We start from the raw sequence: 18,973 nt of genomic DNA on the forward strand, positions 1-18,973 counted from the left end.
GCTACTCCGATCTCATTATGATGCTGCATCATATGCAGAATGTACAATGCGAAGGTACACTTGATGTCTTTGATTCTCATCTTGTTGAGACAACATGAAGGTGCTTCCTAAATGTGATCGCTTCTTATGGACACATATATTTGCGACAACCAGGAATGTACCATACAAAGGACACAGGGTTAAAAGAGCACGAGCTGAACTGACGCTGTTGAGGAATGGCAGCAGTGATTTCCGGTGTTTCACATGGAAGACACTTGCTGATAGCACATTAAGTACTCCCACCGAATGTTGAACAAAACGCACCAAGTCTACCTGATAATTTGCGTCCAATGCACACAAATATATAACCACCAGATAGTCCTAGCTGGTAAATCCGCATAAACAAAGCCAAAATAATTCTACCTGCAGCAAATTACATTGGCAAATAGTTGCGGAAGCATGCTTATCAAAATGTGACAATGACCTTGGCCCTGGGAGACACCCTCGGCAGAGCCAATAGCCTGGTAAGAACCATGCTGCAGTCCATTTCACCCTTCCACTTTATTCTCTCTTCTTCCAAAGCAGGTTCCCAGCTCAATAGCTTTGCCACAAAATTGATTTCGTGGTCCACACCCCGGAAATCATTCACACTGACCGTTATGAGATGGTTCGTTTGCATTTGTAGGGTAAGCTCTTGAATGCTCGCCTGATCCTGATCCCATGTGCTCCCAGGGTAACTCTGCATATATTTTTCTTACAACTGAGTAGGTGCCATAAACTCAACAAACATGGATTGGATAATCGAGGGAGGGAGAGTATTTACTGCAGGCATACGTACCCACATATCAAGCTTCTTCAACCTAGGGGCATTCTGAAACAATGAACACACGGTGAAGACTTGCCTCTGGTCCCAAAAGCATATCGTAAGATAAATATCCTCCAGGCGAGTGAACACGACAGGGAGTTTCGTAAGTATGCACGCCTTTGATAGATACTGCACCCCAAAAAAATGGCAACACAGATTAGACAGAAGACAGAAGAAGGCTATAGCAATGCCGGAGCTAATAATAGCTCACCTTCATGAAACTGACAGAAATTCCAAGTGTTTTGATCTCACTTAGGCTTCCCAATGACTTCTTGACATGGCGTTCCTTGTCATGCGCAATTTGAATAGATTGATATGCTTTAGATTTGTGATAATGGAAGAGAATGGCTGCCTTCAGATTAGGGGCATCCAAATCAATGTCTTCAAAGTCCCCAGCAACATTAAGATATTCTAGTTCAGGAGGCTGAATGTTTAGACGGTTGATGCCCTCAAAATAATTTAGTATTAAATTGGTCAGTACAGGGCAGAATGAGATCAGATTTTGGATATCCATGTTTGTGGAGGAGAAAAATTTGAGGCTTAGGTCAGTTAGGCTCTTGAAACTTTGGAATACCCGGGGCAAGCTGATGGTGCAGTTTTCTAGGTGTAGAGACTTCAGATGGCCATAGAAAAGATGCACGAGGGTATCCTATACCTTGGCCTTGAGTTAAACTCAATTATAATTGATCTTGTGGATCTGCTTGACAGCATGAGCATCCACCTAGTGAACTCATCATGATAGCTTTCACTACCCGAAATATTGAACTGTTCTATAGTTCCCTTGTGGAGTGATAGCACCATATCAACCAACGTAACGAACTTAGTTCGTGTAAATTTCCCATCGCGAAGAGATATTTTTGGCATATCAGTCCATGCATCCCTCCATGTACTTGATAAGGTGCAAGTCCTAACCGCTTCTACGATATTCAAACGGGAGTGGATGTTGCCCTTTATCTCTGGAGGTAGACTGCTCAATCTGTCTGGAACAGATGTGTAGCTTCCCCCGTTGCCATTTTGCAGGTACTCATTGCTTCAGAATCCAGATTAAGCTGTCCTAGCATTTCCAAAAGACAGGGAGCCTAAATTAGCGTGAATTCTACCACATATCACTACAAATTTGATACATGCAGAAAATTAAATGGTGCACTGCGTAAGTTGCTTGTTCATGGCAAAACAAAAAATAAACAACAGGCCAAAAGATTGGACTACTGTTGTTGGTAAGCATGTTTCTATTAACAGAACAAAACTCGACTACTGTTGTTGGTAAGCTAAAAAGCTTGATGATTCTCGCATTAACTATAAGCATGAACAACATGTGGTAGCTGAAAGTCATGGTTACCCATCACGACAGTCCTAGTCAGAACGATTATGTGTGGCAATGCTAGGTACAATACAAGGCTAGGTTCCAAATCTTTCTTACCAGATCAGTATGCTGGCTAGGAAAAGATTAATTCTGCGAGATTAGCACTGCAGAGGTTAGAGAATATAAAAGCAATGTAAAGAACAAAGTACTACACTGAAGAACAGAGTACTAAACAAGCATGTGAAGAGCATTAAGATTAACTAGAGCCCAGTCTAATCTCCTTGGCACACACAATTTTGCTAGTCATTAATTAGTCCTTACGGAGCAATCTGATAACTAACAGAACCATACAAGCCCCGAAACTGTTCAGCTACACATACAACATGGAATTGAGCATGATGTATCGTAGATTCATGTGGCTGATGACTAACTTGAAACTGTACGTATGTATCATAGATTCATGTTGGCTGTGGCTGTGTATCATAGATGTACAGGCCTCAAATTTCATCTGCATCGAAATAGGAAGCCAAATTAACTCACGGGGTGTTGCTGTAGGGGTGTGCCGAAGAACGGGAGAAGGCGACGGTGCTCGCCTGCTACGGCCTGCCGCTAAGCAGCAGCGCAGAGGCCAGAGGACGCCCCCACGACGCCGCGCCGCCGGCCCCTGCTGCCGTGCCATCTCTAGGGTTCGATTTTCAGTTGGGTTGCGGTTGCGCTGGGAGATTTCAGAGATAGGCTATATCGGGGTGGGGCTAGCACTAGTACTTATCTTGGGCTGAATGCTTAGATAGTCTGCCATTCATGATACATACTTTTTTTTCTCATACCTAAAAAACAAAAACAAAATCTTAAAAGAAATATACATTTTTTACATACTTTTTTTTCTTATACCCAAAAAAAATCTTAAAAGAATATACATTATTTTTTGGCAAAAATAATGTGTACTCAACTGACAATGGGTGATTTGGGACATAACAGTGCAGAGCTCCACGGGAGGGAAGGCAATTGGCCGGGTGAGTTTCGGTGGAGAGTCATAAAATTCATGAATCCACCGCAAACCGAACTTACGGAGTTGCTGAGGGAGTGCTGAAGAACGGGAGAAGGCGACGCCCCGCCCGCCCATTGCGGCCTTGGGCTTGTGCGCGGGCGGATGCCTACGCCACCGGCCGCCGTGCCTAGGGTTCAAATTTCCTTTTTTTTCCTTGAGCAAAAAGGTTTGAATTTCCTAGTTACGATGCCAGCGATGGGGGGATTCGGAATTGGGGCTTGAAGACAGACTGGGCCACTGGGCCATGTCGGACTTGAGGTTTTGTGTGTGGCTGGGCTAGTACTTATCTTGGGCTGAGTGCTTGAATAACCACCGGCCATTTTCATGTTTTTTCATGCACGATCCAGTCGTTGAGGCGGGAGTTCCTAACCGGCGCTCTCAGCGACGGTTCGCTCTCTCCAACAGCGAATGACTTGCGCTAACCAACTGGACTACGTCGCGCTATTGACTAAATTCAGGGCGAATTCATAATGTACATTTGTAGCCATGCAATTTACTATACATGTAAACGTTTACTATGGGACTTTGATTTTTAAAATATTTGAAAACATTTGGGAAAAAGTTCATGAACTACAGAAAAGTTCATTGGTTTTCGAAAAAATCATATTTCGAAATAAGTTCATCGATTTTGGAAAAAGTTCATCGATTTTGAAAAGAGTTCATCGATTTTGAAAAATAGTTCATCGGTTTTGAAACAAGTTCATCGGTTTTGAAAAAAGAGTACAACGGTTTTGAAAATAGAGTTCATCGATTTTGAAAAGAGTTCATCCATTTTGAAAAAAGTTCATCGATTTTGAAAAGAGTTCATCAATTTTGAAACGGAGTTCATCGATTTGGGAAAAAGTTCATCGGTTTTGAAAAAAGAGTTCATCGATTTTAAAAAAAGTTCATCAATTTTGAAAAGGAGTTCACGATTTTGAAAAAGAGTTCATCGATTTGAAAAAAAGTTTTTCAATTTTGAAAAGTGTTCGTTGATTTTGAAAAAAAAATCGTCGAATTTGAAAGAAGAGTTCATTGATTTTAAAAAAAAGTTCATTGAATTTGGAAAGGGTTAATCGAATTTGAAAAAAAACCGCATATTTACGGAAAAAAGAAAAAGGAATAAGAAAAGAAAAATGAAAAAGAACACGAAAAAGTAGAAGAAGAAAACCTCGCGACCTGGAGAAACAATAAAAGAAGGAAAAGGGGTTTACAGACACTAAGTGGTTTGTTACCTAGTGGTAACTGCATTGCTCTCTTAAACAAAGCATTTCAAGTTCGAACCATCACACTCACCATTTTTTGATTGCTGCAGTTTTAACAGAAGAAAGAAGAAATGGGCCGGCTCAGCGCGGCGCGCAGTGAAGAAACGGGCGCCATTTAGGATTTGCCCATTGAGGCACGAGAGGATCTGATCGCCTGTGACCTTGTGGGCTATCTGGTTTGATACATTCAAAATCCAATGGGTGATGGTGATTCCAATGGGTGATGGCAATTCCAATGTATGGAAAATGAGTCGGTGGCTAATGATGAAAATGTAAGCGAGGACGAGGACAATCACAAGGCTTCATCCGCAAGGTGGACATGTGCAAGGCAGATGTCTGCACGAGCATGTGGGCACCGCTGATGGGTGGTCTAGACGGCCATGCGATTTTCATTAGCAAGCGCTTTTGCCAACCCGTTTCGGCTTGTTGGGAGGTGATAAAAGAGGATGATATTGTTTTTGTCGACAGTGGCAAGGTGTTCAACTTGAGTATTAGCACGTCAAAGCGGCGGACCTTCGATATATACATATATGCATTGACATGGATCTATCCCCCTCAGCTAGTGGTTTGGACCACATGTTTTCCTTTGTTCTGCTCTTTGAATAGTTTGGATTGCTTACCACATGTGTCACATGGTTTCCTTTGTTCTGATTTAGTTATGTATCTCTATACCAATATATAATTAAACAACACAAGTTACAGTTAAGAGAAAATGGTATGTCTCCTGTAGTGACTCGTCCTAGGATTTGTTTGTTTGAATGTGGTATTTAGATATACTAAGAATGTTTTGACACTTTTGGTAATAAATAGCATACAAGCCCGTACCCACGCAATTGCACGGGCAATATCTTGAATCATTTTAACGTTCTATATTATGAAGACTCTTTTTGAATAAATATTTTGAAGACTTTAACAACATCAGATAACGGCTTTTCAATGTAAGTTCAGTCCTTCCGAATTTAACCAGGTCAGGTATGACACCAGTAAATGGCCAATTAATTTCGGGTACAAAGAAACAGGAGCACATACCATTAATGCAGTTGCACAATAACTGGCTCGTGTTCACTTCAATACGACAAAACCACAGTACAAAATATTAAAGCAACATATTAAAAGCGACAACAATATAGAAATATTTCCCTTATGAAAAAAAGGAGAGGTAGGAGCATTAAACATTCATTCGAACCTGAAACAAATATAAACGAATCTGATACTCCGAAAGTAGACGGATTCAAGTGAACCTGAAACAAATATCAACAAGAAGTGATGTATGAGCTACTTTGATTCACTTCTTGTTGATACAGTTATTAAATGTGATCACTTCTCATGGACACATATATTTGCTACAACCAGGAATGTAACATAGAGAGAACACAGGCACAAAACACGACAAGCTGAACTCACACATTTGAGGAACGACAACAATGGTTTGTAGCGTTTCATATGGAAAACACTTGCTGATAGCACATCAAGTACTCCCACCGAACAAAACACACTACCGCCACCTAATGATTTGAGTCCAATGCACACACATATATAACCACCAGGTCTAGCTGGTACATCCGCATAAACAAAGCCAAAATAATTCTACCCGCAGCAAATTAGATCGGCAATGTGATGAGGGATCATACTTATCATGTAACAATGATCTTGGCCATGGGAGACACCCTCGGCAGAGCTAATAGCTTGGTAAGAACCATTGAGGGAGTCCTGGATTAGGGGGTGTCCGGATAGCCGGACTATACCTTTGGCCGGACTCCTGAACTATGAAGATACAAGATTGAAGATTTCGTCCCGTGTCCGGAAGGGACTTTCCTTGGCGTGGAAGGCAAGCCTGGCGATACGGATATGTAGATCTCCTACCATTGTAACCGACTCTGTGTAACTCTAGCCCTCTCCGGTGTTTATATAAACCGGAGGGTTTTAGTCTGTAGAGACAACAATCATACCATAGCTTCTAGGGTTTAGCCTCCTTGATCTCGTGGTAGATCTAATCTTGTACTACCCATATCATCAATATAATCAAGTAGGACGTAGGGTTTTACCTCCATCAAGAGGGCCCGAACCTGGGTAAAACATTGTATCCCCTGCCTCCTGTTACCATCCGCCTAGACGCACAGTTCGGGACCCCCTACCCGAGATCCGCCGGTTTTGACACCGACATTGGTGCTTTCATTGAGAGTTCCTCTGTGCCGTCGCCATCAGGAAGGATGCCTCATCCCGTCTTTAAAGACGGCACCGTTGCTAAGGGAGCTTTGGCTGTCGGCCAAACTCTCAGGCTAGGTGGTTTCCTTATGAGTTCGGCTGCTGCGCCGACAATGACCTCTCGGGTCATTGAAAGCAATCTTCACGTCAGCTCGGAATTCGCCGAGCAGCTAGATTCAATGGAGCTCTCTTCCCTAAACGAGCTCTTGGATCGCTTCGCCGCCCTGGGAGTCGCTATGGATTACGACCAGATTGGGCCTAAACCCGATCTGAGAGAGAGATTAACTCTCCCCAAGTCACCCATCACGTTGTCATGGTAGAGGGATAGTGCGGCAACCCTTCATCTATCTTAAGGACTAGCTATGTCCGGATTCCCGATCCCTCCAAGCCGGATACCCGCGGAGGGGAGGACATCACTTAAGACCTGAACTTAAAGTCAGGCGACGGGCTAGATTCATTGGACAACATCCAAGAATCCAAACTTCTGAGTTCGGAAACTCCTTGGCCCCTGGGTCTCAGATTGGGTGAGATTTCGGATTTGATTATACCCACCCACCCATACATAAGCGATCTATCCCAAATTAGGCAAGAGCCCGAAGAAAAAGTACATCATTACTGGACCAGATTCCTCCTGGTTATGAACAGGATAAAGGACTGGCGCGAGGAAGACACAATTTCATTCTTCTGCAATAATTGCACGGACAAGGGAATCCTCAACGCCATAAGTCGCCGTGATATTACACGCTTCGCTGACTTGGCGTCCATAGTACGAAAGTACTGTGCAATGGAAAGCGCCTGAAAAACCGAAATAAAATTTTGGGATAATCCGGCCCTGAATACAAACCCAGTCCGAAATAAAAGGGTGCATCATCGCCAGACAACCGGGTTCAATACCAAAAAGCAAAAGCCCTCTACAGGGCACGGAACCGTACTGGAAGGATGGCTCAATGGACCCTGTAAAATTCACAGTGCATAAGGCGTCACACCAACTCACAGCCTTAGAGCATGTTGGATACTCCGGCAGGTGGCAAAAATTGGCGAAGATCTTCTAATTCTAGAAGCCACAGAAAGCCACCGCAGAGACACCAGTACGGTATTAACAGTCTTCAAGACTTTCTCATCAAATAATAAAGGATTCAAGACAGTCAAACAGGCTCTTCGGCGTTTTTCCGAACCTAAGAGACAGGCCATGGGAGAGGAACTAGCCAAGCTATTGGAGGCCGGATTCATCAAAGATATAAAACACCCGGACTAGCTAGCAAACCTGGTAATGGTACCAAAGAAGGACAAATCCTGGCACCTGTGCGTTGATTTTAAAGACCTTAACAAGGCTTGCCCAAAGGATCCCTTCCCTTTCCCCCGCATTGATCAAATTATCGACACTACCGCAGGACACGATTCGTTGTGTTTTCTCGACGCATACTCCGGCTACCATCAAATAAAGATGGCAGAGTCAGACCAAGCCGCAACGGCATTCATCACACCATATGGCCCATTCTGCTTCAACACAATGCCCTTCGGGCTCAAAAACGCCGGCGCAACATATCAGCGCATGATTCAGACATGTATGGCAAACTAGATCGGCAAAATAGTGGAGGCATACGTAGATGATGTGGTTGTTAAAACAAGACATGTCGAATCTCTAGTAGATGACTTGAGGCTAATATTTGATAACCTCTGAACATACGACATCAAGCTCAACCCGGAAAAATGTGTTTTCGGCGTTCCAGCCAGAAAGCTCTTGGGCTTCATTGTATCCGGTAGAGGAATTGAAGTAAATCCAGCCAAGATCCGAGCTCTGTCACAATTGGATATCCCGAAGGACCTCAAACAAATACAAAAATTAACCGGATGCGTGGCGGCTCTAAGCCGCTTTATCTCCCGCTTGGGAGAAAAGGCCCTACCCCTTTACCGCCTCCTTTAGCGCACCGAACACTTCGAGTGGACGGATGCAGCCACGGCCGAACTCGACGAAAATAAAAGCCATCTTGGCAACAAACCCAGTCCTGGCCGCGCCAAACATTGGCGAATCAATGCTATTATACATTGCAGCAACCCATCAGGTCGTAAGCGCAGTGCTCGTCGTCGAACGAGAAACGGACGGACACAAATTCCCCCTTCAAAAGCCGGTCTACTATGTGTCCATTGTCCTTACTCCGTGCAAGTCACGGTACCCGCATTATCAAAAGATTGCGTACGCGGTATTTATGGCATCCCGGAAGCTGCGACACTACTTTCAAGAGTGTTCAATAACAGTAGCCTCGGAAGTGCCACTTAACAATATTATAAACAACCGCGACGCGATGGGCCGGATTGCAAAATGGGCCATTGAGCTCCTCCCGTTCGACATAACTTACAAGCCACGGCAAGCTATCAAGTTGCAAGTTTTGGCCGACTTCGTCGCAGAATGGACGGAGGCCGAACTCCCTCAAGAGTACGGCACATATTCAAACTAGGTCATGCACTTCGACGGCTCCAAAATGTTGGCCGGTCTAGGTGCTGGTGTCGTTTTGACGTCCCCCATAGGAGACACAGTTCAATACGTACTCCAGATAATGTACACAGACTCCAACAATGCAGCCGAATATGAGGCCCTTTTACATGGTCTTCGGATGGCAGTATCCATGGGCATTCAACGCCTAGAGGTGCGCGGGGACTCGAACCTCGCAATATCCCAAATAAATGGAGACTTTGATGCCAACGATCCAAAAATGGCAGCTTATCGCAACGCCGTCCTAAAAATGTCAGCTCGGTTCGAAGGGCTCGAATTTCACCATATAGCCCGGGAAAATAATCAGGCGGCAGATGTCCTGGCACGCATCGGCGCAAAACGCGATGTAGTCCCCCCCAACATCTTCTTGGAAAGGCTGTTCAAGCCATCCGTAGTATGGGAAGGAGAACCCGGCAATAACAGCCCGGACCTAACCACATTGCCCGACATCGAACACTCTGACATAATTGGAGGCTCTGCCAATGAAACAACACCTTCAGCCCACGCAATAATGGCCGTCATCGCCCCGTGGATAGAACCATTCCTCGCCTATCTTACTAGGCAGGAACTCCCCGAGGACCAAAATGAGGCACGCTGCATTGTGCGGCGATCTAAAGCCTATAAAGTCCATGAGGGAGAGCTTTATAAGAAAAGCACTACCGGAGTCCTTCAAAGGTGCATCTCCGAAGAGGAAGGGCGGAACCTCCTGGCTGAAATTCATGCTGGACTCGGCGGTCATCATGCTGCAGCTCGGTCCCTTGTAAGCAAGGCCTTCCGTACAGGCTTTTATTGGCCGACGACCCGGGCAGACACCCAGGACTTAGTCCAACGATGTGTCGGTTGCCAGCTTTTTGCAAACCAAAGCCATATGCCACCCACCGCCCTCCAAACTATCCCCATCACTTGGCCCTTCGCGGTCTGGGGGATTGACATGGTTGGACCCCTTAAAGGCGGAACCCACAAGAAAAAATACTTACTGGTCATGGTGGATAAGTTCACCAAATGGATAGAAACCAAACCTGTTAAGACGGCCGAATCCAGACCGGTGATAGACTTTATATCCAGGGTTGTACACCGTTACGGCGTCCCCCATAGCATCATCACTGATAACGGCACGAACTTTATGGCCGATGAGGTAAAACTCTGGTGCAAAAACATGGGCATCAAGCTTGATTATGATTCCGTCTATCAACCACAAACTAACGGCCAGGTCGAACATGCAAATGGTCTTATCATGAGCGGCATCAAACCCAGATTAGTGCGGTCCCTTAAGGAATCTAATACGCACTGGGTAGAGGAGCTCGACTCCGTACTCTGGGGGCTGCGAACCATGCCGAATCGCACCACCAGATACACACCATTCTTCATGGTGTACGGCACAGAGGCAGTTTTGCCCTGCGACATAATTCATGACTCACCTCGAGTGCGCATGTACGAAGAAAGAGAAGCCAAGCTCGATCGGCAGGACAGTTTGGACGCCTTGGAGGAAGAGCGTGACGTGGCAAAAATCCGTTCCACATTCTATCAACAGCAGGCTCGAAGATACCAAAGCAGAGAAGTACGGGCCAAAAATTACAACGTTGGCGAATTAGTTCTACGCCTGCAAGACAAGAAAAATGACAAACTCAAGCCCAAGTGGGAAGGTCCCTTCATAATCAACCAAGTCCTGACTGGTGGAGCGTACCGCCTGCGAGATGCATCGGATAACCGACTCGAGCCAAACCCATGGAACGCAGCCCGTCTCCGAAGATTCTATGCCTAGCGCCGGACTCTGTGTTCGTCTCCTTCCTCTGTCCATTTTTTATATACTTTCTGTCTTACATTTCTCTCCTTCTCCTCTCTCTCTCTCTTATAGCCTTTAAAGGCTCATAAAGTGACGCGCTATCCGCGCTCATTAAACCTGGGGGCTTCTTTAAACAGAAGCTTATTTATACGGGCTTCATGCCTAACACATGTGTCACACTTCCGCATATAACTTTTATTCACCATTATATGCATCGATATGACTTAAGTTTTGGCCAAGCTGGGTTGCCTGGCTCCTGTGCTTACCCCTACGTTCCCGATTGTTCGGCTAGGTGGTAAAGGGAGCACCTCTGCGATTGTTACTGCCGGGTCTGCCGGATGTGTACCTCAGACTGAGTGAAGCCGAAAGCTAGCATTCTTAAGGGAATATTCGGTCGGTGAACTAAAGATGATCTTTTTTTCACTTATTTATCTATACGCCCCAGATGTTTTTCCTGCGTCTCTTTTCGCAGCATGGACATGCACTTTAGGGCATGCCTCCCAGGGAAAGGAACCCCTAACGGAACTATTCTTCCTGGAAGATGTTTCTTACTAACCATGTAATATAACATAACTAGTTGGGCACTTGTCTGTTCAAGCACTAATGACCCCTATGCCTGGTCTCCATGCATACCCCGGTTCTTATATAACCGCGAGGGTATTCGGACACACTCCGGACCGTCAGGTCCCGAGCTTGAAGCGAAAAGGCATTACACATGTCAATTAAAATTACATAGTCAATCTGACTGATTGTATTCCTCTTCAATACCATCTAACAGGCTGTCTAGCTTACAGTCCTGTTGGAAATACTTTGCGGCCAATTCTACTTGGCCGTATACTAAGCTCACAGGGATCTCCTTCCCATCGGGCCCCACGGGTCCGACCTCGCCCATGCGGTTTGGGTCAGCCTTCGTGTACCGCGTCTTCACCATGGCCCAGGCCTCCCTGGCGCCTTGACGGCAGGCCGACATCTTCCACAATCGGAAGCGCCGCCGCGCTCCCTTCAGCTTCTCTACAAGCTCTCCAAGGCCTTCGGGCATGGAGACGGATGGCCACAAGGCCTGGGCGACGCCTTGCATCACCTCCCGAACTCGCTCGTGCAGTTGTGAGAGCTCGGGAAGAAGGTCACCCGTAGAACCGGGCATTTCCTCTGCAGGACGACCTGTTAGCATACCTACATACATTACTCTGTTAGTCGACTTCCTCGCCGAACTCTTTTTTCAAAGTTCGTTTAAGCACTTACTAAATATGTCGCGTCGAAGCCGCTGATTCTCCTTAACGGAGTCCAACAGCTGGGCACGAACATCCTTCAGTTCAACGCCCAGCTTGGTGTTGGCATCTTGGAGATCGTTCTTCTCCCGCCTCACCTTTGTCAGCGCACTCTCACCAGCCTTCAGCTGGCGCAAGAGTTATTGCTTTTCCGGATTTAATCCGGCGCCATCTGCAATTTCATTTGTCAGATTTGCACCCACGCCGCACTTCGCAAAATACTTATCTTTCGAAGCGTATATTACCAGAGGGGGTCTCCTTGGGCTCCCCTACCGCGGCTAGTGCGGCCTCAAGTTGGGCTTTGCACTCTTCCAGCTCCTGGGACAGTAGGGTATTCTTTTCTGTAAGAACCTGCATAACAAATGATCCTTAAATCAGTTATTCTAACTGTTTCAAGTCTCGGGAGCTACTGGTATATATATAATTATCAAAATTTTCTTACCCGTATGTCTTTTACATACTGCTCCGTGGCTCTGGCTAGACCATTTTGAGCGGCACGGAGGTATGCATCTCCTGAATTGAAAGCATCCAATGCCTCTTGGGAGAAACAAGCGTCGCGAAGAACTGTCTGGCGACGCATGTGGTTCATGGCACCCTCCACCTCGGAATTGGTGGCAGACAGCCTGTCCGCATCCTCTGTCGGAGGAGCGTCTGTTGTGCGCCTTGTGTTCGCCTCCGCTTTCGGACCGGGCTTTGGAGCTTGGCTGGTGGAGGCGCGATCGGCAACCCCTCCGGATATAGTCCAGCGAGGTCTCTTCGTCCTGAAGAGAGCACGAGCGTTAATATGCCTTGAAGGAATAACACCTGGGAATAAGATGGCGCGCTATACCTTTGCACCGGCGTCTCAGTCCGGACCGCACTTCTTTTCAGCCCACAGGGCCTTGCCGCCCCTGTTGGCTAGTCGCCGCAGGCTCGGCCTCCCGTCTCAAGGATCTCCCCTGCAAAACACGGTTGTCATACGGCAATCAAAAACACGCGAGGATAGATCCCTTTTTAAAGTGCTAGGACTTTGGTCTGAGTTACCTGTGAGGCTGGGAGTAGCCCCGGGTAATCGGTCGTAATGGCCACCAAGGCGTTGTCCTTGCTCAATTGATGAAACACCCCGTCAATCAGCTCCACAGATAAGTCCGGATCCTCTTGAGAGGCCGGGTCGAGGGACCGTCCCGGATCCTCGGGTTGTGGAGGAGGGCTGTTTATTTCTTTAACAGCCTGGCGCAGTTCCTGCATTGAAGTCGTTAGACTGAATATTTAACGATGGGAATATAAAACAGATGGGCAACTAAAAGTATCCACTTACCCAACTTGGGGGATTGTACATAGAAAATCCACCCTGTGGATTGACGTGGAGAAATTCCTCCTCTTCTCCCTTGTACAAAGAGGACAAGATCTTTATTAGAGCGGCAGCCGAATCCGGCCCCTTACGGCCGTGGCGGGTGGCGTCGTCCTCCCCGTTGAAGTCCCACATGGGGTGATCTCTATACTGGAGCGGCTGCACCCCTCGCATGATGCATGCGGCCATGACCCCGATCATGGTCAGTCTGGAATGAGCTAACAATCTTATCCGGCCCATCAGGTAAAGAACGTCCTTGTCGCTTTCCCTCTGAGGGCTCCGTGGACGCCAGCTTAGGCGCTTCTTTAGGGGAGCATTGTCGAACTCAGGGAGGCCGATCCGGACAGGATCCGGCAGCGGGACGTCCTCTATTCAAAACCATTCCGAAGGCCAGTCCTCGGATGCCTTCTTTGGGGTTCGGGATAGATATCCGGTCCCGGCGATGCGCCACACTTTGGCTCCGCCCACTTGATATATTGACCCCTTCTGAGAACGGGGCACAAGGCAGAATAGCCTTTTCCACAGCGCGAAATGAGCCTCGCAGCCCAAAAACAGCTCGCAAAGGGCTACGAAGCCCGCGATATGCAATATGGAGGCAGGCGTGAGGTTGTGCAGCTGGAGGCCGTAGAACTCCAGGAGCCCCCGGAGAAAGGATGAATTGGAAATATGAGCCCTCTTATTAAGTAAGAGACAAGGCATACCCGCTCTCCTTTGGAGGGATTGGGGGCGCTCTCCGCTTGCTCTCTGCCATTATAGGTGGCAAGTCCGGCTCGAACCGGGACCATATAGGCTGGGGGAGAAATCCCTTGGTCTAGAGCGTCACTAGCTCGCTGTGCGAGATGGAGCATCTCTCCCAATCTCCAGGCTGAGGGCTGGAAGGGCGAGAGGAGGAGCTGCGGCGGCCGGCCATGATAGAATGGACCTCTGTCGGATACGCTCTGATGAATACTCGCGGAGGGGAGAAGGTGTGATTTGGATCTAAATCCTCATCCCCTTAAATAGGCGGCTCATTCACGCATCTAGGGGTGTAAATATAAAAACACCCTGACTTTTCGTATTCGTTTGACACGTGGAAGACGGCCATTATTGGGCGTAGAAGCCAAGGAGCGCTACATTTACAAGAAACCGGACATTATTCGACAGGTACATGGAATTTGGAGGAGAACTCGCCTTGCAATGCCGAAGACAATCTGCGTGCGGGACTCGTCGTCATTGAAGCCTGGTTCGGGGGCTAATGAGGGAGTCCTGGATTAGGGGGTGTCCAGATAGCCGTACTATACCTTCGGCCGGACTCCTGGACTATGAAGATACAAGATTGAAGACTTCGTCCCGTGTCCGGAAGGGAAGCTTGGCGATACGGATATGTAGATCTCCTACCATTGTAACCGACTCTGTGTAACTCTAGCCCTCTCCGATGTCTACATAAACCGGAGGGTTTTAGTCCGTAGAGACAACAGTCATACCATAGGCTAGCTTCTAGGGTTTAGCCTCCTTGATCTTGTGATAGATCTACTCTTGTACTACCCATATCATCAATATTAATCAAGCAGGGCGTAGGGTTTTACCTCCATCAAGAGGGCCCGAACCTGGGTAAAACATTGTGTCCCCTGCCTCCTGTTACCATCCGCCTAGACGCACAGTTCGGGACCCCCTACCCAAGATCCGCCGGTTTTGACACCAGCAACCATGCTGCGGGCCATTTCAGCCTCCCACTCTATTTTCATTTCTTCCAAAGCAGGTGCACAGCTCAATAGCTTTCCCACGAACTCGACTTCATAGTCCAAACCCTGGAAACATTTCACACTGGCCGTTATGAGATGGTCCATTTGCATTTGCAGGGTAAGCTCTTGAATGCTGGCCTGATCCTGATCCCATGCGCTCGAAGAGTCACTCTGTATTTTTTTTTTTGCACAACTCATTAGGTGCCATAAATAACGGAATGAACATGGATCGGGTGACCGAGGGTGGGAGAGGATTTACTGGAGGCATACGTACCCACATGAGAAGCTTCTTCAAGTTAGGGGCATTCTGTAACAATGAACAAGCGGTCAAGACTTGTCTCTCATCCTCAAAATTTATCATAAAACCAATATCTTCCAGGCGAGTAAACATGGCAGGGAGCTTCGTAAGTATGCACCCCTTTGATAAAAACCGCAACAAGAAAACAAAAGAAAATGACAAAACAGATTAGTCAGAAGGCAGAAGAAGGCCATAGTAATGTTGGAGCTAATAATAGCTCACCTTCATGAAAGTGCCAATAATTCCAAGTTTTTTTATGCCACTTAGGCTTTCCAATGACAGTTTGACATAGCTTTCCTTGTTAGGCGCAAGTGGAACAGATTGATATGATTTAGCTTTCTGATCAAGACAGAGAATGACCTCGTCCAGATTAGGGGCATCCAAATTAATGTCTTCAATGTCCCCAACAACACAAAGATATTCCAGTTTAGGGGCTTGAATGTTTAGACAGTTGATGCCCTCAAAAGAAGTCAATCTCAAATCAGTCAGTTCAGGGCAAAAGGAGATCAAATTTTGGATATCCCTATCCGTGGAGGAGAAAATGCTCAGGCTGAGGTAAGTTAGTCTCTTGAAACCTTGGAATACCTGGGCCAAGCTGATAATGCAGTTTTTCAGTCGCAGAGACTTCAGATCGACGATAGAAAAGAGGCATGAGGGAATCCTATACCTTGGCCCTGAGTTCAACTTGATTTTAACTTATCTTGGTGATCTCCTTGACAGCATGAGGATCCACCTAGCAAATTCATCATGGTAACTTCTTTTACCTGATATATCAAATTCTTCTATGGTTCCCTTGTACAGTGCTAGCACCATATCGACTAACATAACGAACTTGGTTCGTGCGAAATCTCCATCGTGCAGAGATATTGCTGGCACTTGATAAGATGCTAGTCCTAGCCGCTTCTTCGACCTTCAAACAGGAGAGGATGTCGCACTTTATCTCTGGAGGTAGACTGCTCAGTCTGTCTGAACTCACAAAAGATGTATCTTCCGCCCTGGCCTTTTTACACGTACTCATTGCTTCAGACTGTCCTAGTATTTCCAGAAGACAGGATGCCTAAATTAGCATGTGATCTATCACATATCAGTAAAAATACAATACATGCAGAAATTAAGTGGTACATTAAGAAAGTTGTTTGTTCATAGAAAAACAAAAGATAAGAAACAACAAAGGGATGGCAGTTTAGGAACAAGTCTGGTATGTTTCTATGAAAAGAACTGAACTCGACCACTGCATTGGTAAGGTGAAAAGCTTGATTATCATTTGTGAACTTGAAGAGCAACCATGTGTTGTGCTGCAAGTTGGAAATGGGTTTCTTTTGTTGAATACATGTGCCATCAATTGAAGAAGAGGCGAACAAGATATGAACAAGAAAACTTGTTCCGCAAAATATCAATTGGACAAACAATTTAGGGTATATAATTGAGATGCTGTCGACCTGGGCAAATGATGAAATGCAACTCTACTTCAGGACAGAGTCAATTTACCCCTGAACAGGCCCTCCTTTCTAACCTAGATGTGGACTTGCACTCAAATAATTCAGGAGCCACAGCGTGTTTAATTCAAACATTAACAATAAGAATGATCGATATGTACTAACTTAAAACATGTAGTAAGTTTTAGTGTAGGCTCCAGCTGACAATTAACTAACTAATCTTTCTTAGCGAGATATGACAATAATAACTCTGTGAAATTAGAACTGCAGATCTAGAGAATAACCTAAAGCAATCTAAATTAGCACTGGATTTAGTTAACCAACTGGATCTAAACAAGCATGTGAACGACTGGGTTAATAATTTTTCGATAAAACTTAGCCATACAGGTGAAGGTACAGGGAGTAAAACGAACTTACAGAGTCACTCAGTTTGCTGCAGGAGCGCCGGAGAACAGGAAGCAAAACGAACAGGGAAGGCGACACTGTGCGCACGGGCCAGAGGGGCGAGGAACGGAGGCACGACCCACGCCGGATGCCTACGCCGCCTCGCCGCCGGCCGTGCTGTGCCTAGGGTTGCGCCAGCGGAGGAAAGCCGAAATGGTTGCGGTGCTGGGGATTTCAGAACTGGGTGGGCTTGAGGAGAGGCTGGGCCACTGGGCCATATCCGGCAATAGGGCGGTCCAGGCGACTAGCTTGCTCTCCTCAAAAAAGAAAAAGGCGACTGGCTTGCTGCATTTGAAGTTTTGAGATCGCCTCAGAAAAACAGAACGTGAAGTTTTGAGATTTTCTTCCGGGGACTCCTGCCGTCGATTCTGTTGTTTTGAAGGATGTTTTTTTTCTCTTGCGTTTCATTGCATTGGAGAGAGAGAGAGAGAGTTGTTACAATCCCAAATGGCTGCCTCTTCCTTGATCTTCGTTAGCAGGGTGTTCACCGATGGATGTCCTCCATTGAAAACGCAATCGTTGCGATATTTCCATATCATTCATGGGACGAGGAGGGTCATGGTACCAAGGCCCTTCCGCATGGGTGTTGGGACGGATTGCATTGCCGATTGCCACCAGTCGTGTAGTGAGGGATCATTGTCTGGCGGGGCGCATGGGATTCGTAGCCAGTGCGTAGCGCTTCAAGCTAGATCTGTCGGGCAAAGGGGCGGGCGAGGATGAGGTGGTTGTCTGGAAGGATGTCGCCCCAACCTTCAAACTTTTCAAGCTGCCACCACCAACAAGACTATTTTCCAATTTTGAAAAACAAAGGACAAATTTTCCCTACTCTAGTGGCACGCTTGTTTACTCCCCTGCTTCCCTTGATCTTCCTCTTCTATATCGCCTTTCGTCCATGGCTGCCTATAAGCTAGAGTCATTGCATTCGCTTTTGGCTTCGGTTACCCTTAATTCGCAGGACCAACGTTCGAGTTTCACTACTTCATCATTGACGTAAGCTATAATTGTAGGGGAACGTAGTAATTTCAAAATTTTCCTACGCACACGCAAGATCATGGTGATGCATAGCAACGAGAGGGGAGAGTGTTGTCTACGTACCCTCGTAGACCGACAGCGGAAGCGTTATGACAACGCGGTTGATGTAGTCGTACGTCTTCACGGCCCGATCGATCAAGCACCGAAACTACGGCACCTCCGAGTTTTAGCACACGTTCAGCTCGATGATGATCCCCGGATTCCGATCCAGCAAAGTGTCGGGGAAGAGTTCCGTCAGCACGACAACGTGGTGACGATCTTGATGTTCTACCGTCACAGGGCTTCGCCTAAGCACCGCTACAATATTATCGAGGAGTATGGTGGAAGGGGGCACCGCACACGGCTAAGAAAACGATCACGTGGATCAACTTGTGTGTCTAGGGGTGCCCCCCCTACCCCTCTATATAAAGGAGCAAGGGGAGGAGGCCGGCCGGCCCTATGGTGCGCCAAGGAGGAGTCCTCCTCCTAGTAGGAGTAGGACTCCCCTCTTTCCTACTCCTACTAGGAGGGGGAAAGGAAGGGGGAG

General features: G+C 46.7%; 2 protein-coding genes across 2 annotated transcripts; both read right to left on the reverse strand.

Moving 5' to 3' along the window:
• Positions 1 to 230: 230 nt before the first annotated feature.
• Positions 231 to 1,841, reverse strand: LOC125549452 (F-box/FBD/LRR-repeat protein At1g13570-like). Its single transcript, XM_087517307.1, has 3 exons — positions 1,056 to 1,841; positions 818 to 973; positions 231 to 718 (listed from the first exon to the last, which is right to left on the reverse strand). Exons 1-3 carry the CDS (start codon positions 1,356 to 1,358, stop codon positions 446 to 448), a joined length of 732 nt encoding a protein of 243 aa, XP_087373433.1. The 5' UTR covers positions 1,359 to 1,841; the 3' UTR covers positions 231 to 445.
• A 12,864-nt stretch (positions 1,842 to 14,705) lies between these two features.
• LOC125549454 (uncharacterized) lies at positions 14,706 to 15,684 on the reverse strand. Its single transcript, XM_048712860.2, has 2 exons — positions 15,512 to 15,684; positions 14,706 to 15,408 (listed from the first exon to the last, which is right to left on the reverse strand). Exons 1-2 carry the CDS (start codon positions 15,626 to 15,628, stop codon positions 15,145 to 15,147), a joined length of 381 nt encoding a protein of 126 aa, XP_048568817.2. The 5' UTR covers positions 15,629 to 15,684; the 3' UTR covers positions 14,706 to 15,144.
• Between the last annotated feature and the right edge of the window lie 3,289 nt (positions 15,685 to 18,973).

Source organism: Triticum urartu, chromosome 3A (assembly GCF_056163025.1).
Source record: "Triticum urartu cultivar PI428250 chromosome 3A, HENAU_Tu73, whole genome shotgun sequence".
Classification (NCBI taxonomy): Eukaryota; Viridiplantae; Streptophyta; class Magnoliopsida; order Poales; family Poaceae; genus Triticum; species Triticum urartu.

Bases quoted from the DNA above. Each gene is read 5' to 3' on its own strand.
- LOC125549452 (XM_087517307.1), bottom strand. From the start codon at position 1,358: ATGGATATCCAAAATCTGATCTCATTCTGCCCTGTACTGACCAATTTA. The intron at 974-1,055 runs GTGAGCTATTAT...TTTGGGGTGCAG, and splicing joins TTTCTGTCAGTTTCATGAAG to TATCTATCAAAGGCGTGCAT. The intron at 719-817 runs GTACGTATGCCT...AAATATATGCAG, and splicing joins TGAAGAAGCTTGATATGTGG to AGTTACCCTGGGAGCACATG.
- LOC125549454 (XM_048712860.2), bottom strand. From the start codon at position 15,628: ATGTTTACTCGCCTGGAAGATATTGGTTTTATGATAAATTTTGAGGAT. The intron at 15,409-15,511 runs GTACGTATGCCT...AAAAAAATACAG, and splicing joins TGAAGAAGCTTCTCATGTGG to AGTGACTCTTCGAGCGCATG.